Source organism: Schistocerca nitens, chromosome 1 (genome assembly GCF_023898315.1).
Source record: "Schistocerca nitens isolate TAMUIC-IGC-003100 chromosome 1, iqSchNite1.1, whole genome shotgun sequence".
NCBI lineage: Eukaryota > Metazoa > Arthropoda > Insecta > Orthoptera > Acrididae > Schistocerca > Schistocerca nitens.
Genome location: NC_064614.1, coordinates 253,249,685 through 253,275,981, shown reverse-complemented (window position 1 = coordinate 253,275,981; position 26,297 = coordinate 253,249,685). Strand labels below are relative to the sequence as shown.

General features: G+C 37.0%; 1 protein-coding gene across 1 annotated transcript in view; it reads left to right on the top strand.

Annotated features, from left to right (window-relative positions):
• The window catches only part of LOC126247391 (parathyroid hormone/parathyroid hormone-related peptide receptor-like), a 931,061-nt gene that overhangs the window by 730,040 nt on the left and 174,724 nt on the right, over positions 1-26,297 (top strand). Inside the window, exons 6-7 of the mRNA XM_049948475.1 lie at positions 11,044-11,175; positions 18,541-18,635. Coding sequence (XP_049804432.1) covers positions 11,044-11,175; positions 18,541-18,635 — 227 coding nt within the window. The remainder of the gene's footprint in view (positions 1-11,043; positions 11,176-18,540; positions 18,636-26,297) is intronic.

The following is a 26,297-nucleotide window of genomic DNA, read 5'->3' as shown; positions in this document are numbered from 1 at the left end:
ATCCATTCCTCTTTTGCAACAGACAGATCTTCATTATCAGTCAACAGATCATGGCTGATGCCACCACTTGTAATCTTACCCTCCCATCCTCTTTATCTCATTGTTGTTGTTGTCGATGGCTCAAAGTCTTGTCTAGGGGTACATTCTTGCAGCTGAAATTTCGATTTCTTAGCTTCTTGATGACTAAATAACTGATGAAGATTTGTCTGTATTATTCTTGAATTTTATTCTTTGTCACATCTTTCAACTTTTCACTGTTTTTTACATTTTCCACATTCAGGAAAAACCAACAAGTACATATTTGGTGACAAACTTAGAAAATGTCTACTTCCATCAGAGGCATGCGCACCACTACTTACATTCTGCAGTACTCACAATTTCCAAAGAGTTTACAAAGCAAAAGAGTTTACAGACTTTCTTTACCAAAGAAGAATATTCCCTAAAAATATCGTTATTTTGTAAATCAATCTAGAAATAAATTTAATAATCATCATCAGATTGTGCAATTAATAATATGTATTTTATGTATGCCAGAAATTTTGTAATTTCAATTATTTTTAAAATAAGAGTAATTTTAAGTGTTAGTACGTATGAGTTGTAACACAATAACTTCTTTTTATTTATTTTAGCCTGAAATATAATACAACATATTCAAAACCATATGCATTCTTTTAGTGAAACAGCTGAGATAATTTTAACCCATGCAAGAATTGATAGTACTCATGGTATTGGTTATCTCCATAAAAAAAGGTAATGTTAGAGGCGGGTGACTCGTTATAAAGTCCCCTATCTTCCTGCAAAAATTGGTATCACAAAGACCACAACCATCATCAGTAAAGATGTAACCCTAGAAGCAAAAATTGTTAAATAAGAACTGTCGTCATAAAGCTTGGAAAAGAATGTCCAGCCTAAGTAAACGTAACGGACATATGTGGTACATCTTCTCAGGTACAGATAGAATGTGCAGCTAGAATTGTGTCACCATCCACTTTTGGCAGATTCTGACTAATGACATGGAATATTCACAAGTGATAGGCAGAGGGGAGGGGGGCATATAACAAACAAGTTGCCCTCTCTTTCTATGCCTTTCATGACATCATATCCAATCTCCATCTGTTTCTTAACATTATACACATTATTCTCATACTGTGTTTTGGTACTGTATTATCTGCTTGTTAATTGTAAAATTGTTAAGACCTGCTATCTCTGTTTTTGTTGTTTACAGAGGTTTCTCTGTTTTCCAAAACTTACTCGCAATTATACATTGGTTTAGATTGGCAATTTGCTGTTGCTTTTTGTGTTTCTTTGTGGCCGCTGCCCCACTATGTTGATTCCTATTGTTTAGTGGGTTCTTCCTAAGATGGGACCCACTTATTCAGTCACTGGTGGTGCTGGCTGCTGTGCCTGAGCAGATGTTCCACAAACGTCCAGTAAGTCCATGAGATTGGGGGTTTGTCTCCATATTTTATGATGGCAGTTCTTATCCAAGAATTTTTGTTTCTAGTTTTATGTCTTCCTCCGGTTCCACTGGCTATTTTATTCATGATGGTTATGTTTGTTATTATGCCAGTTTTGTGCAAGAAGATAGGGGACTTCTATAATTTACCCTTATGGAGATTTTAAGGGCATAATTTGTTGAAAGTTTCACGTACCTTACTTGCTGACCAACATTATATTAATTCCATAGTTCATGCTTCAGGATAGTCTTAATTACAATGTTGGTATCTTCTTTAAGTCAGCAGTTTGTTATCTGAAGATGTGACTATAATGTCATGAAATGAGTGATGATTAATAAATCATTTTGATGCAGCTGTTGCAGTTAATATCATTTGAAAAACACACCAAGGTCTCAGAGATTAACTCCCATAGCTAAAAAGACTGAATGATTGTAAATAATAAATTATAAAGGGCATTTATGTACATCAGCTGCTTTCCTCTGCTGCACCCACATCCATCTCTAACCCACTGCAAGCCATCCCAAGACCCTGTCACAAAACCAAAAATATATGCAGGGTGATTCAGAGATGTTTACTGCACCTGATTGGGTGGCACAGTGTAGTTGCTGAGTACTAGTGACATGTTACAGGGGCACTGTCTGACAAGAAACCTGGAAGGCGGGATGGTACATTGTTTAAAACACTTTTAGACACTTACATTATTTTCTTGCCTACCTCTGACATATATTTTTCCAAGGTGTGAGTTCCTTCATATCTGCTACACAATGTATTTGTTTTGATTAAAGTATTCCTCTGCAAGAAATTCTTCACACACAGCCTTGCTTTGCATCTTGTGCTATGAAATGAAGTGGCTCATTTATCCACTGATTTTTTATGAATAAAAAAATAAACTAACTATGAAATCAATGAATGTGGTGACACACCCACTCCTTTCTCTGGCATGGTGGCAGAATTTAACATAAGCTAATTTTCTGAACATGGGTTGGGGTTCTGATGTATAGTGTCATTCAATAGTTGGCCTTCAAGGTTAAAGTGAAACATAGTGAGATTATCAATTAAATAAATCATTGCTTCAGAGTAGCATTTTGGAAATGTGGATACTGCTTACATAACTATGTTACAACCTGTTTTGTCTTTATAATTCTTCTGCAGCACCATTTTCAAATTTTCTATTCTTTTCCTGTCTATATTGTTTATTGCCCATGTTACAGTTAAGACAAAATAGTTTCACAAAAGAAGCACACTGATCAAGAAATTGGGTTCCCCAAAGAGATATGCTACTAATTCCATTTGACATCACTCATAGCTCTGATAATGGCTTGAAGGGAGCAATGAAGAGGGTCCACAAGTTTCTTCAGTTGTGCCATATTGAGTTGAAGTCAACATCGATGTTCAGATCTTGAAGAACTACCAAACTGTGGGGATGTTGACTGTTACATTTCAGCTACTGTTCCAAATATCCCCACAGAATCAGGTGATTCAGCAGGCAGTTGAGTACAGTAGTGTGCCTGAGTGTTCATCAAAACAGTAGTCTATATATGCAGCCCTGCAAATGTGGTTGTTGTTATATTGTAAGATGGGAGCATTGTGTGTGCTGTGAGCAATGGCCTTTTAAAAGGTATCCAACACCAATGTGCAATTCATGCATTTTTTTCCAGCGATGCTCATTCAGAAACTGTTTGGGAGGAATCTGTGTTCACTGACAGCAGAAATTCACTATTGGGTTTAAAACCAATTTTCAGGGATGAGATGTGCCACTCATCTCCAGTCCCTGTCAGTTAGGATTCTTTTATGACCACTGTTCTTACATTGTGTCACATGGCTGTGAATGGTACACCAGTCTTTGTAGACATGTTGAACAGCTCACATTGATACATCAACAAATCAGACAGCTTCAATCAGGGTGTAGTTTCAGGCCTGATCAAACACAATAGCTCCTTTCTGCCATTCTGTCACAGTTACATATACATCTGCATCCTGAAAGGGGGAAGCAATACAGAAAATGAACAATATCTGACTCACTGCATGTGGTGTGATCCTATAAATCACAGTTTTGCCTCTTTTCAAATGATACAGGGTAGTGAGTACACAGATGGCCCAGTGAGGCATTTAACCTGCTGTGTATGGAAGGGGTAGTTCATTCCAGAAATAATTCTGAGATATTTTTGAGGGGTATTCTATCCCATGACTTGCAACTCCTCAGTCAAGTGACTGTGAGCATAAATTGGGATGTTTATTTCAACATTGTAAATAGTCAACTTTTGCCCTTTCTTCCACCTCTTCATGAATAACATACTGTAAATGCTCACATCTTCCAAGATGACAACAATCATGTTCATATGGCTTCACTTATACGAGGTCTACCTTCTACTTATTGTACATTGTCTCCTTTGTAATACTCTCCTCCACAATTGATACACCACTCCCAACACTGTTTCCGCTTCTGGAAGCAGTCTTGGTATGCCCCTTGTTGGATCATGCAAAGCACTGTCTGCATATTTTCTTTTATCTGATCTGGCATTTATAACGATATGTTTACGTAATGTGTATACATAAACATACAGTTATAAATGTCCCCATTCGTAATCGCTAATTATAACAATATGTTACTTTTGTGCTGTAACATATAGCTATAATCAGCGGTGGAAACATATTTGCGAACGCCGACCGTGTGCGGCTGTTTCTTGTTGGATCGTCTGATCTGTCGGAAGTTGCATTGCAGAGGAGAGTAAATGCCTATTCAAAATATAATTATTTTGGATAGCTCAACATGAATTTCCTAAGGGACCGTAGTTTATCATGCATTTACTAGTAGAATATGGCGCGGAGAAAATATTTCTCCGCATATAACTTCCGTCCGAACTCGACGAAAGAATTCGTGACTGTGAACTCTCTATTTGGCAGAAACATAAAGAAAATTAAATAATTTCATGAAGAAGTGAGACATAGATTCTATATTAAATGAATAGTCCATACACCAGTTCCATTTAACTCTGAATTTATGGCAATTAATAGACGAACTTACACTGCAATGAAGGATTTAACATGGATGCCATTTTGACTGGCACTTCTCGTAATAAAAACAATTCCTTTGACGTTTTCACAAACACGTCGCACAATAAATCTACTGCTAGGCACTTTTAGTATTACACATTTACTTTACACTAGAACAATATTATTTTTAACAATAATAATACGGCGGCAAGACATGCGCATCCGACACAAGTTACAGGAGACAAGAGAAGAATGAGTAACTGTTTCATTTCATTTCATTTTATTATCTTCCTGTATATCATATCATATCTCGTACCTCAAAAAAAAAAAAAAAAAAAAAAAAAAAAAAAAAAAAAAAAAGTGTAAAAGTGTTCTTCTTCTGTCTGTTTTTCGCGCCGCGGTTTTCAAAGTCAATAACTCACTGCATCTCTGACGGCGCTTCGACAATAAACAAGTTACGTCACAGGTCGTTCACCTTTTACATTCTCGCAACATTATTTGCTAACTGTAGCTGTTGCCGAGCGACTGCTTGATTAATGAATGATTTAAAATGATAAGGCAATCACATAATGTTACACATTGCAAATCTTTGTCCTTTCAATGGGATTTTTATCGTTGGAAAAAAGTCCACAGGGACCTCTTAAGGAACATCTTATTCCCATTTGCACAATCCAATTGCTCTTCACAAAATTGTGAGGTGAAGGTCTTTCTGGTCTTGACTCGTCAACTGTGGGATGAACTTGGTGGCAACAAGATGCTGTGTCAGGATTTCATGAGATGATCCAACTGAAATGTCACATTTTTCTGCAATTTCTTGGACAGTCAGTCTTCTATTGGCATGCACAATTTTGTTGACGTTCCCCACAGGAGCGTCATCGGTAGATGTCAGAAGGTGTCCTGAATGAGGTTAATCTTTAACTTCTGTCCAGCCATTTTTAAACCATGTGAACCATCTATAACACTGAGTATGGCTTAAGCACTCTTGAGTTTCATACAAAATTTAATGCAGACACATTGCCCCTCTAATTCTGCCAGCTCAAAATTCACAAACTGTGTGACACAACATTCTACTCGATACAGCAATGAACATTAACTAACAGACATACAACAATGAAGCTTGTAGAAGTTATACATTAAACACAGGCATATGCAGGTATGCCAACTGGATTTTGTTCCAACACACCATAGGGCGCGAAATTTCAGATGAACTGGAATCTTTTGAACAGACCTCATACATTCCAGGTGAATTATCAGGAACATGTAGAATTGCATGCACAGATTCAGTACAACAGACTGGCAGGGACATACCATTTCACTGCCATGACTTACAGCAGAAGTGGAGGGTCATATTGACACTTGGTTCAGTTGTACATCATCTCTTTTTAGGGGATGCCCAATATTTTGTATGTTCAGCTTGCTTTCTGACAGTCAAATTTATATAATATCTTATAATACTTCTCTTTTCCAGATAAGGCCAGTTTGCATTTATTGGATGAGTTTTATTTGTGTTTCTGGTTACTGAAATTCATTTTGATTTATGTGTTTGACATTGCATCAGTTTGGGGGTGATCTAAACATTACATTATTTTTGAAGAATCAAGTCTGCCAAGACCATCAGCGGTTCTTTTTATTACTATGACTGGTTTCAACAGAACTACACGGTCATCATCAGATCTGAAAATTACATAAACAAAACATCCCACGTGAAGGTGACTTAAATGTACACAGTTTCATATAACCACCATGTACACTACTTCGATGTTAGAATGTACCTCGCAACATTATTACTTGTACATGCTTGTTACAATACTGAAAGCCACATAGTGATGTTGCCTCAGATAAAATGTGACAGGGAACATCACCATATCACAAATAAAATAAAACAAAATTAAAACATACAGCATCACTTGCAGTTGTCTCAGCATACACTATTTGCTTGACACCACAGTAGCAATGTAGCTACTATAATTCTCCCTCAGATGAGGAAGTACACATTTGTTTACATAGTAGTGTCCAATAATTTATAAACGTTTCTACAACTGGGAGAAGATGCTTATTCAGATTTTGCACAAGTCACTTAAGAGAGGCACTAGTTGCACCACTAGGAGAATGCAAATCAGGTTTGTTTTAAGTACACACTGTAATGAAAGGTTTGCTTTAAACACACATTGTAATGATCATGAGCATTAGTTACCTTTGAGAATGGATGTGTTGAATTGATGTTAGTCAAGAATGCCCTTAAGATGACAAAGACACCATTATCAACACCTCACTGACTTTGAACCAGGTCTTGTAATAGGGCTGCAAGAAGCTGAATATTCCCTCTGCAATATTGCAGAAAGACTTGACAGGAATGTAGCCACTGTATATGACTGCTGGCTGTGGTGATCACAAGAATATACAGTCGCAAGAAGACCAGGCTCTGGATGGTCACATGGGACAACGAGAGGGTAAATCATTGAGTTTGGTGTATGGTTCTGGTGCAGCACATTGCATCTGCAGCAGCAATTTGAACAGCGTTTAGCACTACAGAGACACCATGAACTGTTACAAGTCAGTTACTTCAAGCACAGCTTTGAGCCAGACACCCATAGCATGCACACCACTGACCACAAACCACCACCACTCGTGACTTCAGTGGCTCAAATGCTCATTGGTGGGCAAGGTGGAGGCCCATTGTGTTTTCTGATGAAAGCTTGTTCTGCCCCAGTGCCAATGACGGCCATGTGTTGGTTAGAAGTAGGCCAGCTGAGGACCTGTAAACAACCCGTCTGCATGCTAGACACACTGGACATACACCTTAGATTACAGTCTGGGATGCAGTTTTATATGACACCAGTAGTACTTTTGTGGTCACCTTCTGTACCCTGACTGCAGATTTGTTCATCAGTCTGGTGATGCCACCTGCTGTGCTGACATTCATGAACAGCATTCTAGGGGGTGTTTTCCAACAGTATACTACTCACCCATACCACTGTTGTAATCCAACTTCTGCTACAAAGTGTAAACATGTCCCTTGGCCTGCCTATCATTAGATCTGTCGCCAATCAAACACATATGGGACATCATTAGATAACAACTCAATGTCATCCACAGACAGCATCAACCATCTCTGTACCTGCTGACCAAGTGCAACAGGCATGCATGGAACTCCATCTGACAAACTAATATCCAGCACCTGTACAATACAATGCATGCACTTCTTCTTGCTTGCATTCAATATTCTGGTGGTTACACTGTTAATGTACTAGCATTTCACATTTGCAATAGCTTATCACACCATTATCCTGTGATCTAACAATCTTAATCACTTATATATGTTACCTAGACAAATGAACTCCTGAAATTTCATTACTCTATATTAATTATTTTTTGATGTTCCAATTTTTTTCTGCAAGTGTATATTGTTTGAAGTTGATTTTATAAAAATTATGTAAAATAGTAGGCAGCCTATTGTGTCAACATACTTTAAGGCATCATTTAATTTTGTGATATTTCTGTTGTTTTTGTTCATTAATTTAAAAAATTCACAGATTTTTTAAACATTAAAATTGTTTAAGAGTATTAAAATCATAATTTCTTTAAAAATTCTTGCTGCAGGACATTGAATTTAAATACTGGTCAAATGCGGTGTAAAACATTTAATGATTATATTGTTTAACTTTTACAGCTTCATTATTACCTTCCTGCCTGCAGTTTGTGTGTAGTTTGTGTGGTTCAAGGTACAATTTGGGTGATTTGTGTGATGCATTGTACAAGACTATTTTGTGCCATCTTTTAAACCAGCATTGAAAAAAAAAGGGTAATGCTAAACATGGTGGACTCTTTCTCTTTACAACTACGATAAAAGTATATTTTTACTAAAAGTAATCGAAGGTATAACAGCCTCCTCCACACTCCCCACTAGCACAATGACATCACTCTAGCTCTACTTTGGCAGGAAATAGATGCTGTGTGCCAACTAACTCCTTATACCATCTGACTCCTGTCTACCCCAAGGATTTTTTGAAGTTTTGTAAATCTCATATCTTCCCTGATACCTTTCATATGAATTATAGCAGCTACAGCATTGTTCAAACTATTTAAGACTGTTCTTGAATGCAAATGTTCTGCGCTTAACAGAGAAGTTTTTGCTTTCATTACTTCCTCCCAGGTTTTTATCATTACCATTGTTATTCCCTCATTTCCAGTGGTTTTTCCACTTTCCATACACCACATTGCTTTCTCTACATTTTCTGGTGATAGTACTTCCACAACCCACTCATTTTTGCAATAAGTTGTCAGGGTATTTCTTTGCTTGGTGGCAATATTTAGATTTCTGAAGAAATCATCAGACACCTGTATGAAGTGTGATCCCCTCGTACATCCTAACAGATCCATAAGATATCTTCACTGATGTAATGTCTACATATTGTAAGTGCCTAATTTGCTTTCTTCGCTCTTTGGTTATTCTCAATGTTTTCTCTTATGACCTTCTCATTATTTATTCTGACAGATTTTCATTAAGAGTTTTGAACAGTATTGTTTAGTTCAGTCAATTCTATTGAACGTCTGTTTTGATTTGTTTTTATTTCTTATCTTTCCTTCGATTTTTGTAATCTCCAATGAAATTTTATTTTGTTTGTTTCCCTTCACTCTTGAAACATCTCAAACTGTTTCCAGTATAATATTTGTTAAATGACCATTTCTTATATTTAAATCTACAGATTCTTCATTTTCTTGAGGCAGTTTTATGGGTAAAAAAAATAGTTATATAAAAGAAATAGCACTAAATTAACAATAATTTTAGTGTTCTTCCTCTTATATACTGGTACCTAAATTATTTGAATAAATGGAACTGGGTTTGTGCTTCAAGAGTTTTATTCTTTACAACTTACTGTTCAGTTTTATTTTGCTTCTTACTAGTCTGTGGTCATTGGAAATCATGAACTGGTTTAAGACTGACAGATTCTGCTTGGTGTGTCTGTTGTTTGACAGCACATAGTTTCACTTTTAATTCAATTTTGTCCTTTTTTGTCCAATTTTTGCCTGAGATTTTTATTAAAAATGTTTCTGGGGTTAACATTTGGTTTCCTTTACTAACTCTTGTAACACTTCGTAAAAATTTTCAACTTTTTCTTTTTCATCCAATGTTGTTGGTGCATAAATTTCTACTATTTAAATAAGTGTTGTTTCCTTATTATTAATACTATTCTTGCTATTTCTTCCTTACAAACCAATAATTCAGTCCTTAATTTTGTGGTTAATGCTAAAACCTTCTTGTGAGTGTATGTATTGATCTGTGTCTCTATAGCAAATGACTGCAGTTATTTTTATTCAACTTTGTTTTTTTCTCCTCTGATACATCAGTGATATCCCACTTGATGCTATTTAGTTGTGCTTTCAGCTACAGCAGCATATATTCAGTCTAAAGTGTTCTATTTATAGTGCCTGTTTGGAGTATGGTAGAAGCAGTCAAGTCAAAAGTAATAGTATTTTAGTTTCTTTACGTGTTTGGGTCCATAGTCTGATGTAATTTCTGTCTGCTTAAACTGTTTTTAATGTTTATTGTAGGCTGTGATATGCTGTTGCTACAGACGAACTCTACTACATCATGTATTACTGTCCAATAATGTAATATGTGAGCCGGCCGAAGTGGCCGTGCGGTTAAAGGCGCTGCAGTCTGGAACCGCAAGACCGCTACGGTCGCAGGTTCGAATCCTGCCTCGGGCATGGATGTTTGTGATGTCCTTAGGTTAGTTAGGTTTAACTAGTTCTAAGTTCTAGGGGACTAATGACCTCAGCAGTTGAGTCCCATAGTGCTCAGAGCCATTTGAACCATTTTTTAATATGTGATTTAATAAAGTTAATCTGTATAAAAAATTTGTCACAGCCTATGGTGGACATAAATAATGATTTTAGCATGCACAATATTTTGTTTAGCCAAACTTCATGTAGCAGTGTTTGGTTAGAGATCTAGCTAGTAGTGCATCTTATTACAAACACGCTGCTCATGTTCCTTCAGTCCTCTACCTCCAACATGCATTAACCTAGGCCAAGATTCAGACAGATATCTCAAGAATTCACAGATAACAAATTGTCCTCCAACAACCTTCTCCATAGTACATTAGCCAGCAGGCTGGACATATCTGGTGAGGCATATGTCCATCATAAATCCTCAACAGCGCTAGACGCACAGCACTTGCAACTGACGTTTGATTGTTTCTAAATGCCAGTGATGGCCATCTACATAGTCATTTTGCTCACTGAACATGTGCTGGCCAAGGGTAATCTTGTTATGCTTGGTCAATACCAGGTACTAGGTCATTAATCAATGTCAGTCACTAAATCAGTTAGTTTTCTATTGAATAAAGTAATGAAATCTGTTTTGAAGTTTTCCCTAATGCCTGCAGCCAAAGCACCACAAGAAAATTACCTCAATTAAATCATGTAATAGATTGAAATAGCATCCTGTTGTTGGTTCTTAGAAATATATTTTATAAAAAAGTTTAATGTTAAATTCTGCTCCTAGCTTTATTCTTGATACTTTAAAAAGAGTTAATTTTTATTGATTCATTCACCTAAAAGTAATAACTAATTCACATATCAACAGAAAAATGCGACAAAGTACTGTTACGAGAATGGCACGTGGGAACATTGGAGCAACTACACACAGTGTTCTGACAGCGGGTACACCACAGTAACTGAACAGTTTGATGAAGTCCTTAATGATTCTTCAGTTGTGGTATGAAATTTTAGATTTTTTAAAATTATAATAAACAAATTTTTTGTAACTGTATGGGAGGGCTGAATGTACAAGACTATGATATATTCAGAACTTTGAAGACTGGATACAATGTGACTGTTATCTGTAGATGATATAAAGTAAAAATCCTTGACTATGAAGATATGAGAGACAAAAACTTGCAGTTAGTTGTGTAATGATCACAGGTATACAACTTTACCTCCTGTACAGTTCAAGTATTAAAATGGAAAAGTTTATAAGAAATAAGTAACACAGTTTGATACAATCTCTTTTAACAGTGATCATTAGCAAGTTTACCAAATTAATAGTTTGTCAAATTAGTTGAGAAATAGTAAATTGTGGTACAGTGGCGCTACAATGGAGTCATAATCTTATCATTATCGCTGTTCTGAAAGAAAAACCATGTGGAAGAAGAATAATCCATTTTTACACAAAATTATAACTTGTTATTTCCTTAACACTCCTGTCTTGTAGTTTTCTTTCACATAATATTGTTGTTCTTGAATGTAAAGTGTTTTAATTCGCAATGATAAATGAGTGTTTTCTTGTATGAGGCAAAGCTTACCATTACAAAAAGGGAATTATTATTTTAGGGGAAGTAATGTTGATTGTTTTACGTTACATAGGGGAGTTACTGAGTCAGGTATAAAGGTCTTCAATAAGCTCCCCATCAATATAAAAAAGGAAATAAATAATGTACAGGTTTTCAAAAGGAAACTAAAACTATTCCTCATCGAACAAACTTTCTATAAAATGAATGAATACTTAGAGTTATGATGTACAAGAGTGGGGGAAACAGCCTAAGAAAAGCATTCCCTTAAAGATAAAATGTGATGCTGTTACTTGTAGTTTAACTGAAACTGTGGTGATAAAATGTAAATTTATCTGTTTCATTATGAGAAAATGTGAACTCCCATGTATCCCACTTTCTTGAGCATTCACTTAAACCTCTTCTTAAGGGATGCAGTTAAAACTTGTATTCATTCAAACCATGACCATGACGAAAATTTACTTCCTTATATATGTCAGTAGCATAAAAATATGCACTGTCACTTATTCTACTATTTTAAACAATCACTTAAACTGTTTTCGGCATAATGCAGGCTTTAATACTGCATGCAAGTAATTGTTCTTGTAAAATAAACCAATGTCTGTGCAATGTGATGTATAAATGTTAATGTACTACTGTAATTGCATCAATTGACTTGTCCTTTATTACTTGTACACTGGCTGTATAATATGTAATCAACAGGACCAAATAAATAAATAAAAATAAAAATAAACTCTTGCACGTAGCTAAACCATTTTTCTGTTTTTGTAACTAGCTGTTCCCATAAATGCATTGCTATAGCTCAGTCAGGTTAAATGGAAAAGAAAGAAAACAGAAAGCAAACATTTCTAACATCTATGGGAATTGTATATCTAAAAACAAAGATGATGTGACTTACCAAACGAAATCGCTGGCAGGTTGATAGACACACAAAGAAACACAAACATATACACAAAATTCAAGCTTTTGCAACCAACGGTTGCTTCATCAGGAAAGAGGGAAGGAGAGGGAAAGACGAAAGGATGTGGGTTTTAAGGGAGAGGGTAAGGAGTCATTCCAATCCTGGGAGCGGAAAGACTTACCTTAGGGGGAAAGAAGGACAGGTATACACTCGCATACACACAAATCTCCCCCCCCCCCCCCCCCCAACCTGTCCACCCAGTCTGTGTCACCTCCTTCTCTTTTCCTGTCCATATTCTTCTCACTCCTCACTCTCCATTGCCTCCTGTCCCCTTTCTCTGTCCATCTCCTCATTTCTGCTTTCTATCTCCATTTCCTCTCACCCTTTGTCGATCTCCTCTTCCTCACTCTCTCTGACTTTCAGCCTTATTTATTGTTATTGCATATTCAACTTGTTACATGAGCTTCTTATCACTTGCTGATAAGTCATAAATACAATTTTCCTGTTTGTCAACAACATTTTTTTGTTATATATTTTATATATAAATGTATTTATATACACTACTGGCCATTAAAATTGGTACACCAAGAAGAAATGCAGATAATAAAAGGGTATTCATTAGACAAATATACTAGAACTGACATGTGATTACATTTTCACGCAATTTGGGTGCATAGATCCTGAGAAATCAGTACCCAGAACAACCACCTCTGGCCGAAATAACTGCCTTGATACACCTGGGCATTGAGGCAAACAGAGCTTGGATGGCGTGTACAGGTACAGCTAGCTGCCCATGCAGCTTCAGCATGATATCACACTTCATCAAGAGTAGTGACTGGCGCATTGTGATGAGCCAGTTGCTCGCCCACCATTGACCAGACATTTTCAATTGGTGAGAGATCTGGAGAATGTGCTGGCCAGGGCAGCAGTCGAACATTTTCTGTATCCAGAAAGGCCCGTACAGGACCTGCAGTATGCAGTCGTGCATTATCATACTGAAATGTAGGGTTTCGCAGGGATAAAATGAAGGGTAGAGCCACGGGTCCTAACACATCTGAAATGTAACATCCACTGTTCAAAGTGCCGTCAATGCGAACAAGAGGTGACCGAACGAGTGGTATCGGTAGTTTCAGTAGTCCGTTACATTACAACGTGTAACCAATGGCACCCCATACCATCATGCCAGGTGATATGCCAGTATGGCGATGACGAATACACGCTTCCAATGTGCGTTCACCAAGATGTCGCCAAACACAGATGCAACCATCATGATGCTGTAAACAGAACCTGGATTCATCCAAAAAAATGATGTTTTGCCATTCGTGTACCCAGGTTCGTCGTTGAGTACACCATCACAGGCATTCCTGTCTGTGATGCAGCGTCAAGGGTAACCACAGCCATCGTCTCCGAGCTGATAGTCCATGCTGCTGCAAACGTCGTCGAACTGTTCATTCAGAAGGTGGTTGTCTTGCAAACGTCCCCATCTGTTGATTCAGGGATCAAGACGTGGCTGCATGATCCATTACTGCCATGTAGATAAGATGCATGTCATCTTGAATGCTAGTGATACGAGGCCGTTGGGATCCAGCACGGCGTTCCATATTACCCTCCTGAACCCACCGATTCCATATTCTGCTAACAGTCTATGGATCTCCACCAACGCGATCAGCAATGTCGCGATACGATTAACCGCAATCGTGATAGGCTACGATCCTACCTTTATGAAAGTTGGAAATGTGATGGTACACATTCCTCCTCCTTACACAAGGCATCACAACAATGTTTCACCAGGCAACACCGGTCAACTGCTGTTTGTGTATGAGAAATCGGTTGGAAACTTTCCTCATGTCAGCAAGTTGTAGGTGTTGCCACCAGCGCCAACCTTGTGTGAATGCTCTGAAAAGCTAATCATTTGCATATCACAGCACGTTCTTCCTGTCAGTTAAATTTTGCATCTGTAGCACATCATCTTCGTGATGTAGCGATTTTAATGGCCAGTAGTGTATTATATACAGGGTATCGCTAAGAAACACCAACAAACTTTAGACACAAGTTCCTCCCACCAAAACAAGAAAAAAGTCTAGTAAACAAGGGTGCTAAAGAGCATACCTTAAAAGATATGAGCACTAGTTCATCTGAGATACTATGAAACATATTTCTTCTACTGCAAGCTTTTGCTTTTCATATTTGGTGAGGCAGTAGTGTGGACCAGACCAAGAGAAAAACTCTAGTAAACATGGGCTCTAAAACGTATAGCTTAAGAGCTATAAGTAGTTATTCAGTAGAGGAGAACTGTTTCACACTAGTGAAGATAAACAAGTTCATTTTAGACCCTAAGTTTATTAGACTTTTTTTCTTGTTTTGGTCAATACTTACTGCTCCCGAAATATGGAAAGCAAAGACCTTGCAGTAGAGGAGATCTGTTTAATGACATTTTAAAACCCATGTTTATCACACACTTTTTTTACTTACACCTGTATAAGGAACCTGTCCTTAAAATGTGCTGGAGTTTTTATGGGACACCCTGTATATTAAATTATGTAGAGTATGTCTGGCCGAATGTTCATTAGAGTATTGCATAAAAATTTAAGGTAAATAAGCCAAGAAATTTTTGACATTTTTGGTAATAGCACTTCCCTTTCATATTTCACATGTTTATTTATATATGACATATATATTAAAAAATGGGCATATAAAAATACATTCATATTCAAATGCAACATTGTGTCAAAATTTCAACGCAATCAATGAAGAACTTCTGGATATTTAAGATTTTGAACAGACAAAACATTTAAATTTTTATTTATATAGACGTAAATTTTCATTTGCACAAAATTACAAATCTCCAAAAGTTCTTCACTGATAATGTTGCATTCTAACATGCACGTGTTTTTGTATACCTACTGAAGCATCAAATGTTCATCATTCAGAATCTTAACTCTCTGAAAGTTCTTCACCAATTCCTTTGAAATTTTGACACAACATTGTATTCAAATATGGGCAGACAATACTGTTTGTAATTCCTGATTGTCAGGCAGTGCACATTCTGTGTCACGACAGTTGAACATCCCATGGTCCACTGTATAGAAATTGCTTCAAACCATTCTCAAATGGTATTCACACAAGATCCATATTGTACAGCAGCTGGCACCATAGGATCCACAACATGTTGACTTCGCTGTCCACTTTCTCTTAACTATTGAAGTTGACGAGTGCTGACCCCGCACCATCCTATGGACAAACAAAGCTCATTTTTCTCTGACAGTGGAGGTGAACACACAGAGTTGCTGAGTGTGGAGATCTTCACCTCCAGTCACTGTGCATGAAGTTGCTCTGTACAGTGAATGTGTCTCCATATGGTGTGGCTTCATCGCTATGTTCATCATTAGCCCATTCTTTTTCGAAAAATTTGGCTCTCAAGGATCAAAGAGGTGCAGTGTGATGGCCAGCATTAATGCGATATGCTTTGCCAGCATGTCATACTCACCCTACAGGAGAGAGATGCATTGAACAGTTTTCATTGCAAGATGGGGCTCCACTGCACATCGCTCTTGAAGTTCACCTGCTTCTCTGAAAAACATTTGGAAATGATCGAATTATCAGCCAATTATTTCCAAATTCTTGACCGGCATGATCACCTGATCTCACTCCCTGTGATTCCTGGTTGTGGGGCTACCTGACGGACAGGGTTTACCAAAGCGACATTCACACATGATCTGAAGTCCAGCATATCAAGAGAGATAGTCAGCATGCTTTGTTCTACTGTGCAGTATGCAATCCTGTGCTTTCAGACTCTCCTGGACACTGACAGGTGCCATATTGAGCCACTTTTGTTGCAGTAATGGTACTGGTATGAAATGGTATGATGTGCCATAGTTGCACATTTAAAATCTTTCAGCTGAACTGGTTCTGCATTATTTCTCTTCCCCATGTCCTTGACATTAATGTTACCAAGTTTGGTCCTTGTATGGTAATTAGTTTCTCTATTATAACTTATTAAATAGGGAAAGTTTGATTATAACCACCTGGTATATAAAAACATGCGTGTGCTTGAATCCAATGATATGTCAAAATTTCAAAGCAAGTGGTGAAGAACTTTTGGAGATTTGCAATCTTGTACAAATGAACATTTACATTTTTATTTAATAGATTACTAACCTGGCTTTCAAGAAACGTATACATGTTGATATCTATATTTCTGGGAGAGTTATACCTTTAAATTCTTTAAAATGCTTCCTCTGTGATTTTCTGTTGGTACCCTGTTTCATCGTCCTTATTGATTATTTTTAAGTTTAAAAATTATTGCTTTGCTAAACCTTTATTTGCACTGAACAGTGTGCCATATTGCAGCAGTCTCTTTGTTTTTGAATGTAGACATGTATCAGAAGCACCAAGACTTCATGAGTGTCATAACAGTACAACTGGGTGTGCAACAGACTATGACTGATTTGATCAATGGCTTTAGACAGATTTAAAAGCAGCCCACAGTTTAATTCATAGCCACTGTATGGAATTAAAGTCGAGAAAGATGTATCAGTTTATATGGTTTTTTTCTGAATCCATTTTCAGCATTCCAAAGTATTTTATTTTTATTCAAATAGTTCAGCAACCTTTTCATTAAAATATTCTGTTAGTTATCATTCGTCTTTACCTTCTTATGCGTACTAGCCACCTTCCTTTATCTAAATGCTGTCAATTTTTGTTACAAGAAATTCATAATTATGACTGCAATCATTTCTACTTATTATTTTAGCCATTTAAGTCAACTCCCCCACTTTCATAATTTCTTATTCTTCTTTTTCTGCAGCTTGAGTTGTACTTAGAAGCTAACCCATTCACTAGTTTCATGAATTAGCTGTCTCCTAATAAGGCTCTGTTTGTAATATAATAAGACCTACAGAATAACCACTGAAGAAATAATTACACTGTTAACCTCACCACTGAGGGCCTTAAAACTCCAAAACATAATTTTCATTCTTATATCAACCTGTCCTTTCTCGTCATTGTCAATATCAAATCATGTTACTGCTTTTTTCATAGCTTTCAGCTTGTAGCTGACATCAAATGCTCATGAATTTTAAGGTCTCTTGAAACTTAATATTTATTAAAGAATCACAGACCAACTTATAATGTTGGTAAAGTTTACTGGCCATGGATAATGTTGAGGACTACTAGCACTGATGTGGCTGAGCCTGACATGCTTGTAGATAGCATTCTGGCTAGCTGAAATGACAGAAATGGGAAAACAGAATTGCTGGCAGAGCTGTGAGCCAATTTCATTTTATGCTTGGGCAAACATATATGCTTCCTGTACTTTTCAGTAGATCTCTTGACAGTTCTTGGAAGAACTGCACCCAGTAGTTACAGTCATACTCTCACTGGTGGCATCACAGCTGTTAGAGTAAAGCTTTTGTTACTGTTTGTTGGTATCTATCTTAGCCTGAAACTGCTAACTCAATGATTTTTGCTGGGTGAGCATCATTGTCATTGGAAACTTGTTCATTTTGTTGCTGTAGTCAACAGATATTGTTGTATGTATGCTTGTGTGTCCTGTAAATTTATCAGACTATAATTGAAACATGGTAATGTAGACAGTATATCACAAATCATTACGACTGTTTTTGCTCATTACGACTGTTTTTGCATTATACTGAAGATTTAAGGCATTGTTAAAAGATGAATCTTCTAGGCAATGTTTATTTTTATATTTTGCTTTGTATCTGTTGACATTCAATATCAATCAAATAAGGGTACATGGCAGATACTTTTCACAGACATCATCAATAAATAATGTTATAAATCTGTTGTGTTACTTATGATGGCTTCATATATAAATGAAAACAATGTTTCTTCAGAAACCAATGAAATTATAAAGATGCTTTATTCTTTACAGATATATGTGCAACTTTCAAGAGACATTTCCAAAGCAGGCTACAGTATTTCAATGGTATCACTTATTTTTGCATTCACCATTTTGGCATCTGTCAGGTACGTTAAATTGTGTTAATTATAATCACACACACACACACACACACACACACACACACACACACACACACACACACACAAACACACACACACACACACACACACACACACACACACACTAGCAGTCAGATATCAACCAACATTTTCATAAGAAGTTGTAGAATTTTCTGAAGGAACTAATACCATCAAATATTGCATGACGACAGTTCACAATATAAGCAGTATGATGCCTCAGAGTTGTTGGCTTGCTGCTGAGGACAACTGTGCAACAACTTTTGTTACTGCCACCAAATATTTCTCATTTTACATACAGAAGGAAGTACCCTATCCAATCTTATATTGCATGTGTGATCAGTGATAGCTCTGGGGATTTTGTATACTAAGGTAGATGATTAACATTTTGAAAGAAGGCAGGGAACAACTGCATCTTGGGAGGAGCATGCTACATGGCTGGAATATGGGGTCCTGGAACAGACACAACCCTCAGTTGCACCGTCAGTGTTCCATGTATTTAGGGGCAAACAAAATTTGCATTTTGTCATAAATGCAAATACAAACGTGAATTCTGCATCAAAAATGTGGAGACATAAAATGCTACTTTATAGAAAATTGTATCTAGATGAACTATTTTATCAGAGATGGTTTGAAACAGCTTTATTTTCTGCATATAAATTTTCAAAATGTAACCAATCTTCGGTTACTGGTATTGCACATCATGCGGCAAAATGAGTTTTGAAAGATACTGTGTCTAAGAATGTGTTTGCAAAATAAAAAGCGCATGAATGCAATGATGTGCCATTGTGCTGGATTTTCAAGTGCTATGCCAACTGTGAGTGGTAGAATGGTCTGTACAAGATATAAGCCTCCATATGAGCCCTAATTTCTCATATCTTGTCTTCATGGTACTTACACACAATGTATGTTAGCAGTAGTAGTATCATTCCACAGTCAGCTTCCAATGCAGCTCCTCTAAATTTTCTCAATAGTGTTCCTCAGAAAAAATGTTGCCTTCCCTCCAGGGATTCTCATTTAAGTTCCTGAAGCATCTATGTAGCACTTGCTTGTTGTTCAAACCTACTGGTAACAAATCTAGCAGCCCACCTCGGAATTGCTTTTATGTCTTCCTATAATCTGACATGTATGGATCCCAAACACTCAAACAGTACTCAAGAATAGTTTGCACTAGCATCCTATATGTGGTCTCTTTATCAGATGAATCACACTTCCCAAAATTCTCCCAATAAACCAAACTCAACCATTCTTCTTTCCTACCACAATCCTCATATGCTTGTTCCATTTTATATCACTCTGCAGCATTACACCCAGGTATTTACACATTGTGAGTGTGTCAAGCAGGACACTAATAAAGCTGTTGCAAACATTACAGGTTCGTACTTGCCACATCATGTAATGTAGTAGTCAGCTGTGGAACCTAACATCTTATAACAAAGAAATGTGTACATTTAACTGGTAGCTAAAATTAAAAAGTTGATGTAATGTGGAAACTTTATACTATGCCAAAATTCTTCCCATAACATAGAGCAGAGTTATTTTCGGTTCTATTTCTATTTGAAGTACCTTGTTGGTTCTAACTGTAGCATTGTCAGCTATGGGTAGCATGGTTATGTATGCTTATGAAAGGTCAAAATTAACATTTTGCTGGTTTTATTGTTATTGACTTGGGCAGCAAAATGAAAAGTAATGTCAAGAAACACATTATTATCTTGGATTACAACCACGTCTTAGAGAGACCTGGATAACAGATAGTTGGTCCATTACTGCAAATTACTGCACCCAAGAGATGATTTAAGGAAGAACTGTTTTAGGCTTCTCCTAGTGTTACTTTGTAATATTTGTATGAAATATCAAATTAATTGCATTCACTGAAATGAAATGAATATATGATGGAGGTGAAATCAATGAAAATGCTATGATAGAAATAATATCCATGAAAAACATTCTGAAATAGTAAAATTGGAATGAAATATACATGTTGTGACTGATGAAAATTTAGGTTGATTTTTTACATTAATTATTCATTCCATAGACCCACAAAAGAGGGGATCTTCCTAGGTGTGAAACATGTCAGATAAACACATTACAAAAATGTAATTAGAAAAACTTGAGTTTCATTAATTTTAATGATCCTCAGTCAATAAACAGTAAAATTATGTACATGAATTAAAATTAAACTGCTAATGTTTACAGGTTTAATACTTACATCTGCTTTCATTAAATCCTTCATTCACACAGTAGCTAGTAACTTGACTATTACAACCAAGTATTGTCAAAAATTAAAGTATAATAAATTTTCATTAAAATGATGTACTGCACTTGTTGAGAAATTCAAAGATGGAATAGAAGGAATTTGCCACCAAAAATTCTTTTAAATTATGTTTAAATTGTGCCTTGTCTGAAACTAAACTGTTAATGGTTGCTGGTAACTTATTGAAAATATGCATTGCTGAATACTGGACTCCCCTCTGGGCAAGAATAAGTGATTTTAAATCTTTATGTTTATTATTCTTATTCCTAGTATTAATACTGTGTACTAAGCAGTTAGTTGGAAATAGAGTTGTATTATTTACAACAAACTTCATTAAGGAATAAATATACTGAGAAGCTGTGGTTAGTATGCCCAATTCTTTGAATAGGTTTCGACATTATGTTCGTGGATTTACATGACACACTACTCTTAATTATATGATTCTGTACTCTAAAAATGTTTTCTCCATTTGTGGAGTTACCCCAAAATATGATACCATATCACATAATGGAGTGAAAATAAGCAAAAGATGCCAGTTTTTTATATTTATATCTCCTATGTCTGACATCATTCGCATTGCAAACACAGACTTGTTTAGGTGCTATAGCAATTCATTAGTATGTCGCTCCCAACTAGATTTATTGTCAAGTTGTAATCCCAAGAATTCTACACTCTCAACTTCTCCTATTTCCATGTTATCATACTTAATACACACACTAGAAGGAAATCTCTCAGAAGTTCTGAACTGCATGTAGTGGGTCTTTTCAAAGTTTAATGTCAGTGAATTGGCTATGAACCACTTATTAATATCAATAAAGATTAGATTAGCTGCTATTTTTAAATTTATATTTGATTTACTATTTATTGAAATGTTTGTATCATCTGCAAATGAGACAAACTTGGCATCTGGTAATGTAACAGATGCCACTGTCATTACCTCCCTTTCCTGTTCCAATTGCGCATGGTTCATGGGAAGAATGACTGCCGGAAAGCCTCTGTGCACACTTGAATCTCTCTAATTTTACATTTGTGATCTAGGAAGGTATAAGTAGGGGGAAGCAATATATTCGATACCTCACCCAGAAATGCACCCTCTCAAACCTGGACAGCAAGCTACACCGCGATGCAGAGCACCTCTCTTGCAGAGTCTGCCACTTGAGTTTGCTAAACATCTCCGAAACGCTATCACGCTTACCAAATAACCTTGTGACAAAACTCGCCGCTCTTCTTTGGATCTTCTCTATCTCCTATGTCAACCCGGCCTGGTATGGATCCCACACTGATGAGCAATACTCAAGTATAGGTCGAATAAGTTCTTTTGTAAGCCATCTCCTTTGTTGATGGACTACATTTTCTAAGGACTCTCCCAATGAATCTCAACCTGGCACCCACCTTACCAACAATTAATTTTATATGATCATTCCACTTCAAATCGTTCTGTATGCATACTCCCAGATATTTTACAGAAGTAACTGCTACCAGTTTTTGTTCCTCTAATCATATAATCATACAATAAAGGATCCTTGTTTCTATGTATTCGCAATACATTACATTTGTCTATATTATGGGTCAGTTTCATTTATTTTTAGAGCTATTTGTTCCTCCTCATTTCTGCTCCTACCTGTCTCTGACTTAACTATATCCTGTATTGTTTTCATTTTATTGCCGGATGTATTTATCTTCTTCTCATAATGCAGGTGTTCAGATTTATGGATAACCTTCTTCAGTATCTTACAGTAATTTTTGTAATGAGCTATAATGCTAGTATCAAAGGTGTCCCTACATATGAGATAGAGTTTCCTTTTTGTCTCACATGATATCTTTATCGCTTGTGTGATCCATGGTTTCTTATTGGACTTCTGCTTAATTTGAGTTACCTTCAGGGGAAAACAATTTTCAAATAAGCTGCTAACTTTATTAATGAATGTTTTGCATTTTCCATTTGTGTCTTGGATGCTGTAAACATCCATCCAATTAATTTCTTTGAGCAATCTCCTAAATTTTTCAGTTTTTGACTGTTTTATTGGCCTTCTGTACTCAGTTCTGATAGATGTTTTGCCCTGACAATGCCAGACCAGAGCTTGGACACTGACTTTTTTTTTTAACGGTCTCTTTGATGGGAGAAACTTAAAACAGTCATACCAATAATCCTCACTTCTGAAAACAAGATCAGGCCTAATGTGAGAAGTTATGCATCCCATTGTGCAAAATTTTGCAAAGGTAGTTCAAGTTCTCCAGGACATGATATAAGATAGATAACCATGAGACTGGAAAGACAAAATTTGATGTTGGGCTATGCTTTCCTGACTCTGCTACAATTCTGGGATGAAACCGTCATCAGCATTAACAGAGTTCAGAAAAGTCTTCAAGGTTCTGTACATGATATAAAATCTCTGTGTAACAAGTACCAAGAGCAAAGAGAGGCGTTAGTGGCAAATTTGCTTCAGGAAGAATCAGATATCTATGAGAAAAGTAAAATTCCATCTTTCATGAATGTTTCAATCTTAGATGCCATTCCCTATTTGGAAATTACTGTTTCATATTCCAAATGTATTGAATTTTTTCAATACATTTTCTCTGACAGTCTCCCACAAGTCCAGTCCCTCATCCATGATGTGGGAGATGGGCAATGGCATGAAGAAAGGGATTGCCTGTAGGGCAGTACAATGGGGACTGTGTGTGCCCTCAGACTGCTACAGTATCTATGAAGGCCCTACAGAGCCCTGAAAAGTGGTGGCCAAGGGGGCTCTGGTGGAGTCAGCAGTGGATAATCCATTTGCTTTCAACACTCAAATGAGGCCTGGATCAAAACCAATACCGAAAGTGACAAAGCCTTTGAGCAGATCTGCCACGTATGATGACCAAAATGGTCATGATGAAAGACACACCGAAAGAAATATACAAGAACTGGGCTATTAATGCTGTATCCTTAGAAAAGTATGCAAGAAGTAAAGTGCTGGGAAAAGGATGTGGTAGTCAGGAAAAGACAAAAGAAGAACTGGTGTCACACTAATAGTAGCTAAAGAACTGGCAAATGAAGTACTTATTGTTGAAAATGTGATTGACACAATAATTAAAGTTAAGATAATGATAGAAGAAGATATTCTTGATGTGGTCCGGATGTATGCTCCTCAAATAGGCTGAAAAACAGATTAGAAGGAAGAGTTCATCTCTAAACTGGAAGATGCTTTAACATCTATCAAGACTGTCACTATGGGAGACTTTAATGATAGAATTGCAGATGATAGAAGAGCATATGAAACAGTCATAGGAAGCCACAGAGAAGATCATATAAATGAGGAAGATAACGTATTACTAGACACATGTCTGAGAAGTGAATGTATAATTGGTAATGGATGGTATAAGAAAAGAGATAGTCACATGTGAACCAAATGTGGTAGGAATTTAGAATGTAAATCCACAACAGACTATTTAATAATAACTAAAGAAATCACAAGAAGCCTGACAGAAGTTGAATCAATCCCAAGCATTAATCTCAATGGAAACCACAGACTACTGGTAGGGATACTGAAGAAAATCAGAAAACTTACATATGGGGAAAAAGAGAGGCAAAAATCAAGGCCTGGAAACTGAAAGATAGAGAAATCTGAGAGACAGACGGGAAGAAGATTAAGACACAGCTTCCTAAAGATGAGAGGAAGGATGTGAAGGAAGAATGGAGGAATTTCAAACAGGCCCTTCCCAATGCAGCAGAAGAAAGATGTGGAAGGACATGGACAAAAATCAGATACAAAAAACTCCATGGTGAAATGAGAGAAAGAAGTTTTGAAAGTATGGAAAGAATGCTTCCAAAAACTATATGAATGATGGGATGAAACAAATGCACATGATGAGATAGAGGGAAATGTAAGAGATATTGCCATTACAGAATAAATAAAAGAGAAGATCTGCAGCTCTTAGATGTAGAGAAAAATGGCAAAGCTCCTGGAGTAGATGACATCACAGTGGAAATGATCAAAGCCACGTGAGCTATCAGAATTCACTGACTGTATAGAATAATGAGGATAGTATGGACATGTAGAAGGATTACTTGTGAACAGACAAAGGACAATTATTGTACCAATCTTTAAGAAGGGTACCAAGTTCCTCTGTGAGAATTGCAGAGGAATAGCTCTACTGTTGCACTGCATGAAGATTTATGAAAAGATAATTTTACAGAAAATCAGGAAAGAGACAGAACCGTAATTAAGAGAACAAAAAGGATTCTGACCTGGAAGATGTCATATTTACAGCCAGACAAGTTATAGAAAGGAAATGGTAATTTGGTAAAAGCATCATATTTGCATATATATGTAAGGCTTATGAACTGTTAGAAGGAAATTCTCATGGCCAGGTCTGAATAGACTGTAACTGTCAAAAGGAATGCAACTGAGAAACATTTACAAAAAAATTACCCAGAGTAGTATAATAGACAACAACAATCATAATAGTTTATAATGGACTTAGGGATTTGGCAAGGAAGTGTACTCTCGCCAGTGATTTTTAATATAGTTATGGACAACATCATAAAAAAAAGTTCACCAAGAGTCAACAGCAGATAATACGAAAATCATAGCATATTCAGATGATGTGGTGACCTCTTCATGTGTGCAGCCCCCATCAATGCAACCCGCATCACATGCTGTGGAGGTGTCCCCATCCCATTGACTGCCTCCTGTACATGTATCAGCCTGGGGTTCCTGCTTCCCGATGCCAGGTGCTGACCAGTCTCCAGTCTCACGTACATTGCTGCAGCCTACTGTTCCAGTTGGGCCGCCTCCACTGGTTCCCTCACTATCATCACCTCAGCCATCATCGCTGGTGGGTCCAGCCCCGTCTCCTCCACACTGGGTCCTGCCTGCAGATGACAATGCAAATATAGCAATGGCACCCTCCTCCTTGGTGCTGTCATCAACACAATGTCCCCCCACCATGGAAACCATATTCCTGCCACACTGTATCCAATAGATATGTTTCTCATTGGGTCACCAACTTCTCCTCCGTCATCTGGGTGCCTTCTTTGCATGAAGGAGAAGTGTGCTGTACCCTGCTATTAGTGTGTGTGACTTTTAGTATGCCAAGAGTAGTGTGGCCATGTGTATCTACTTAAATCAACTGCCAACTGTTTCAGCATTATCCGAGCACTAAGGCCACCTGTAGGAAGCTTGCACATGACATGGCATCCCCCACATTGTCCACCTGTGACTTGTGTCTATATATGCAAGGAGCTGCATTGACTCACACTCACTACGTTGTTTTATTTTGTAGCACTCAAATCAATTGTTTTGTGTATCACTTATGCTGCACCTTCTGTATGACTCTTTTGTCTTGTTATGTGTGAGGCCAATTTCTGTTACTGTTCAGAGGTATGAATAAAGCCGTATTTGTGTTACTTC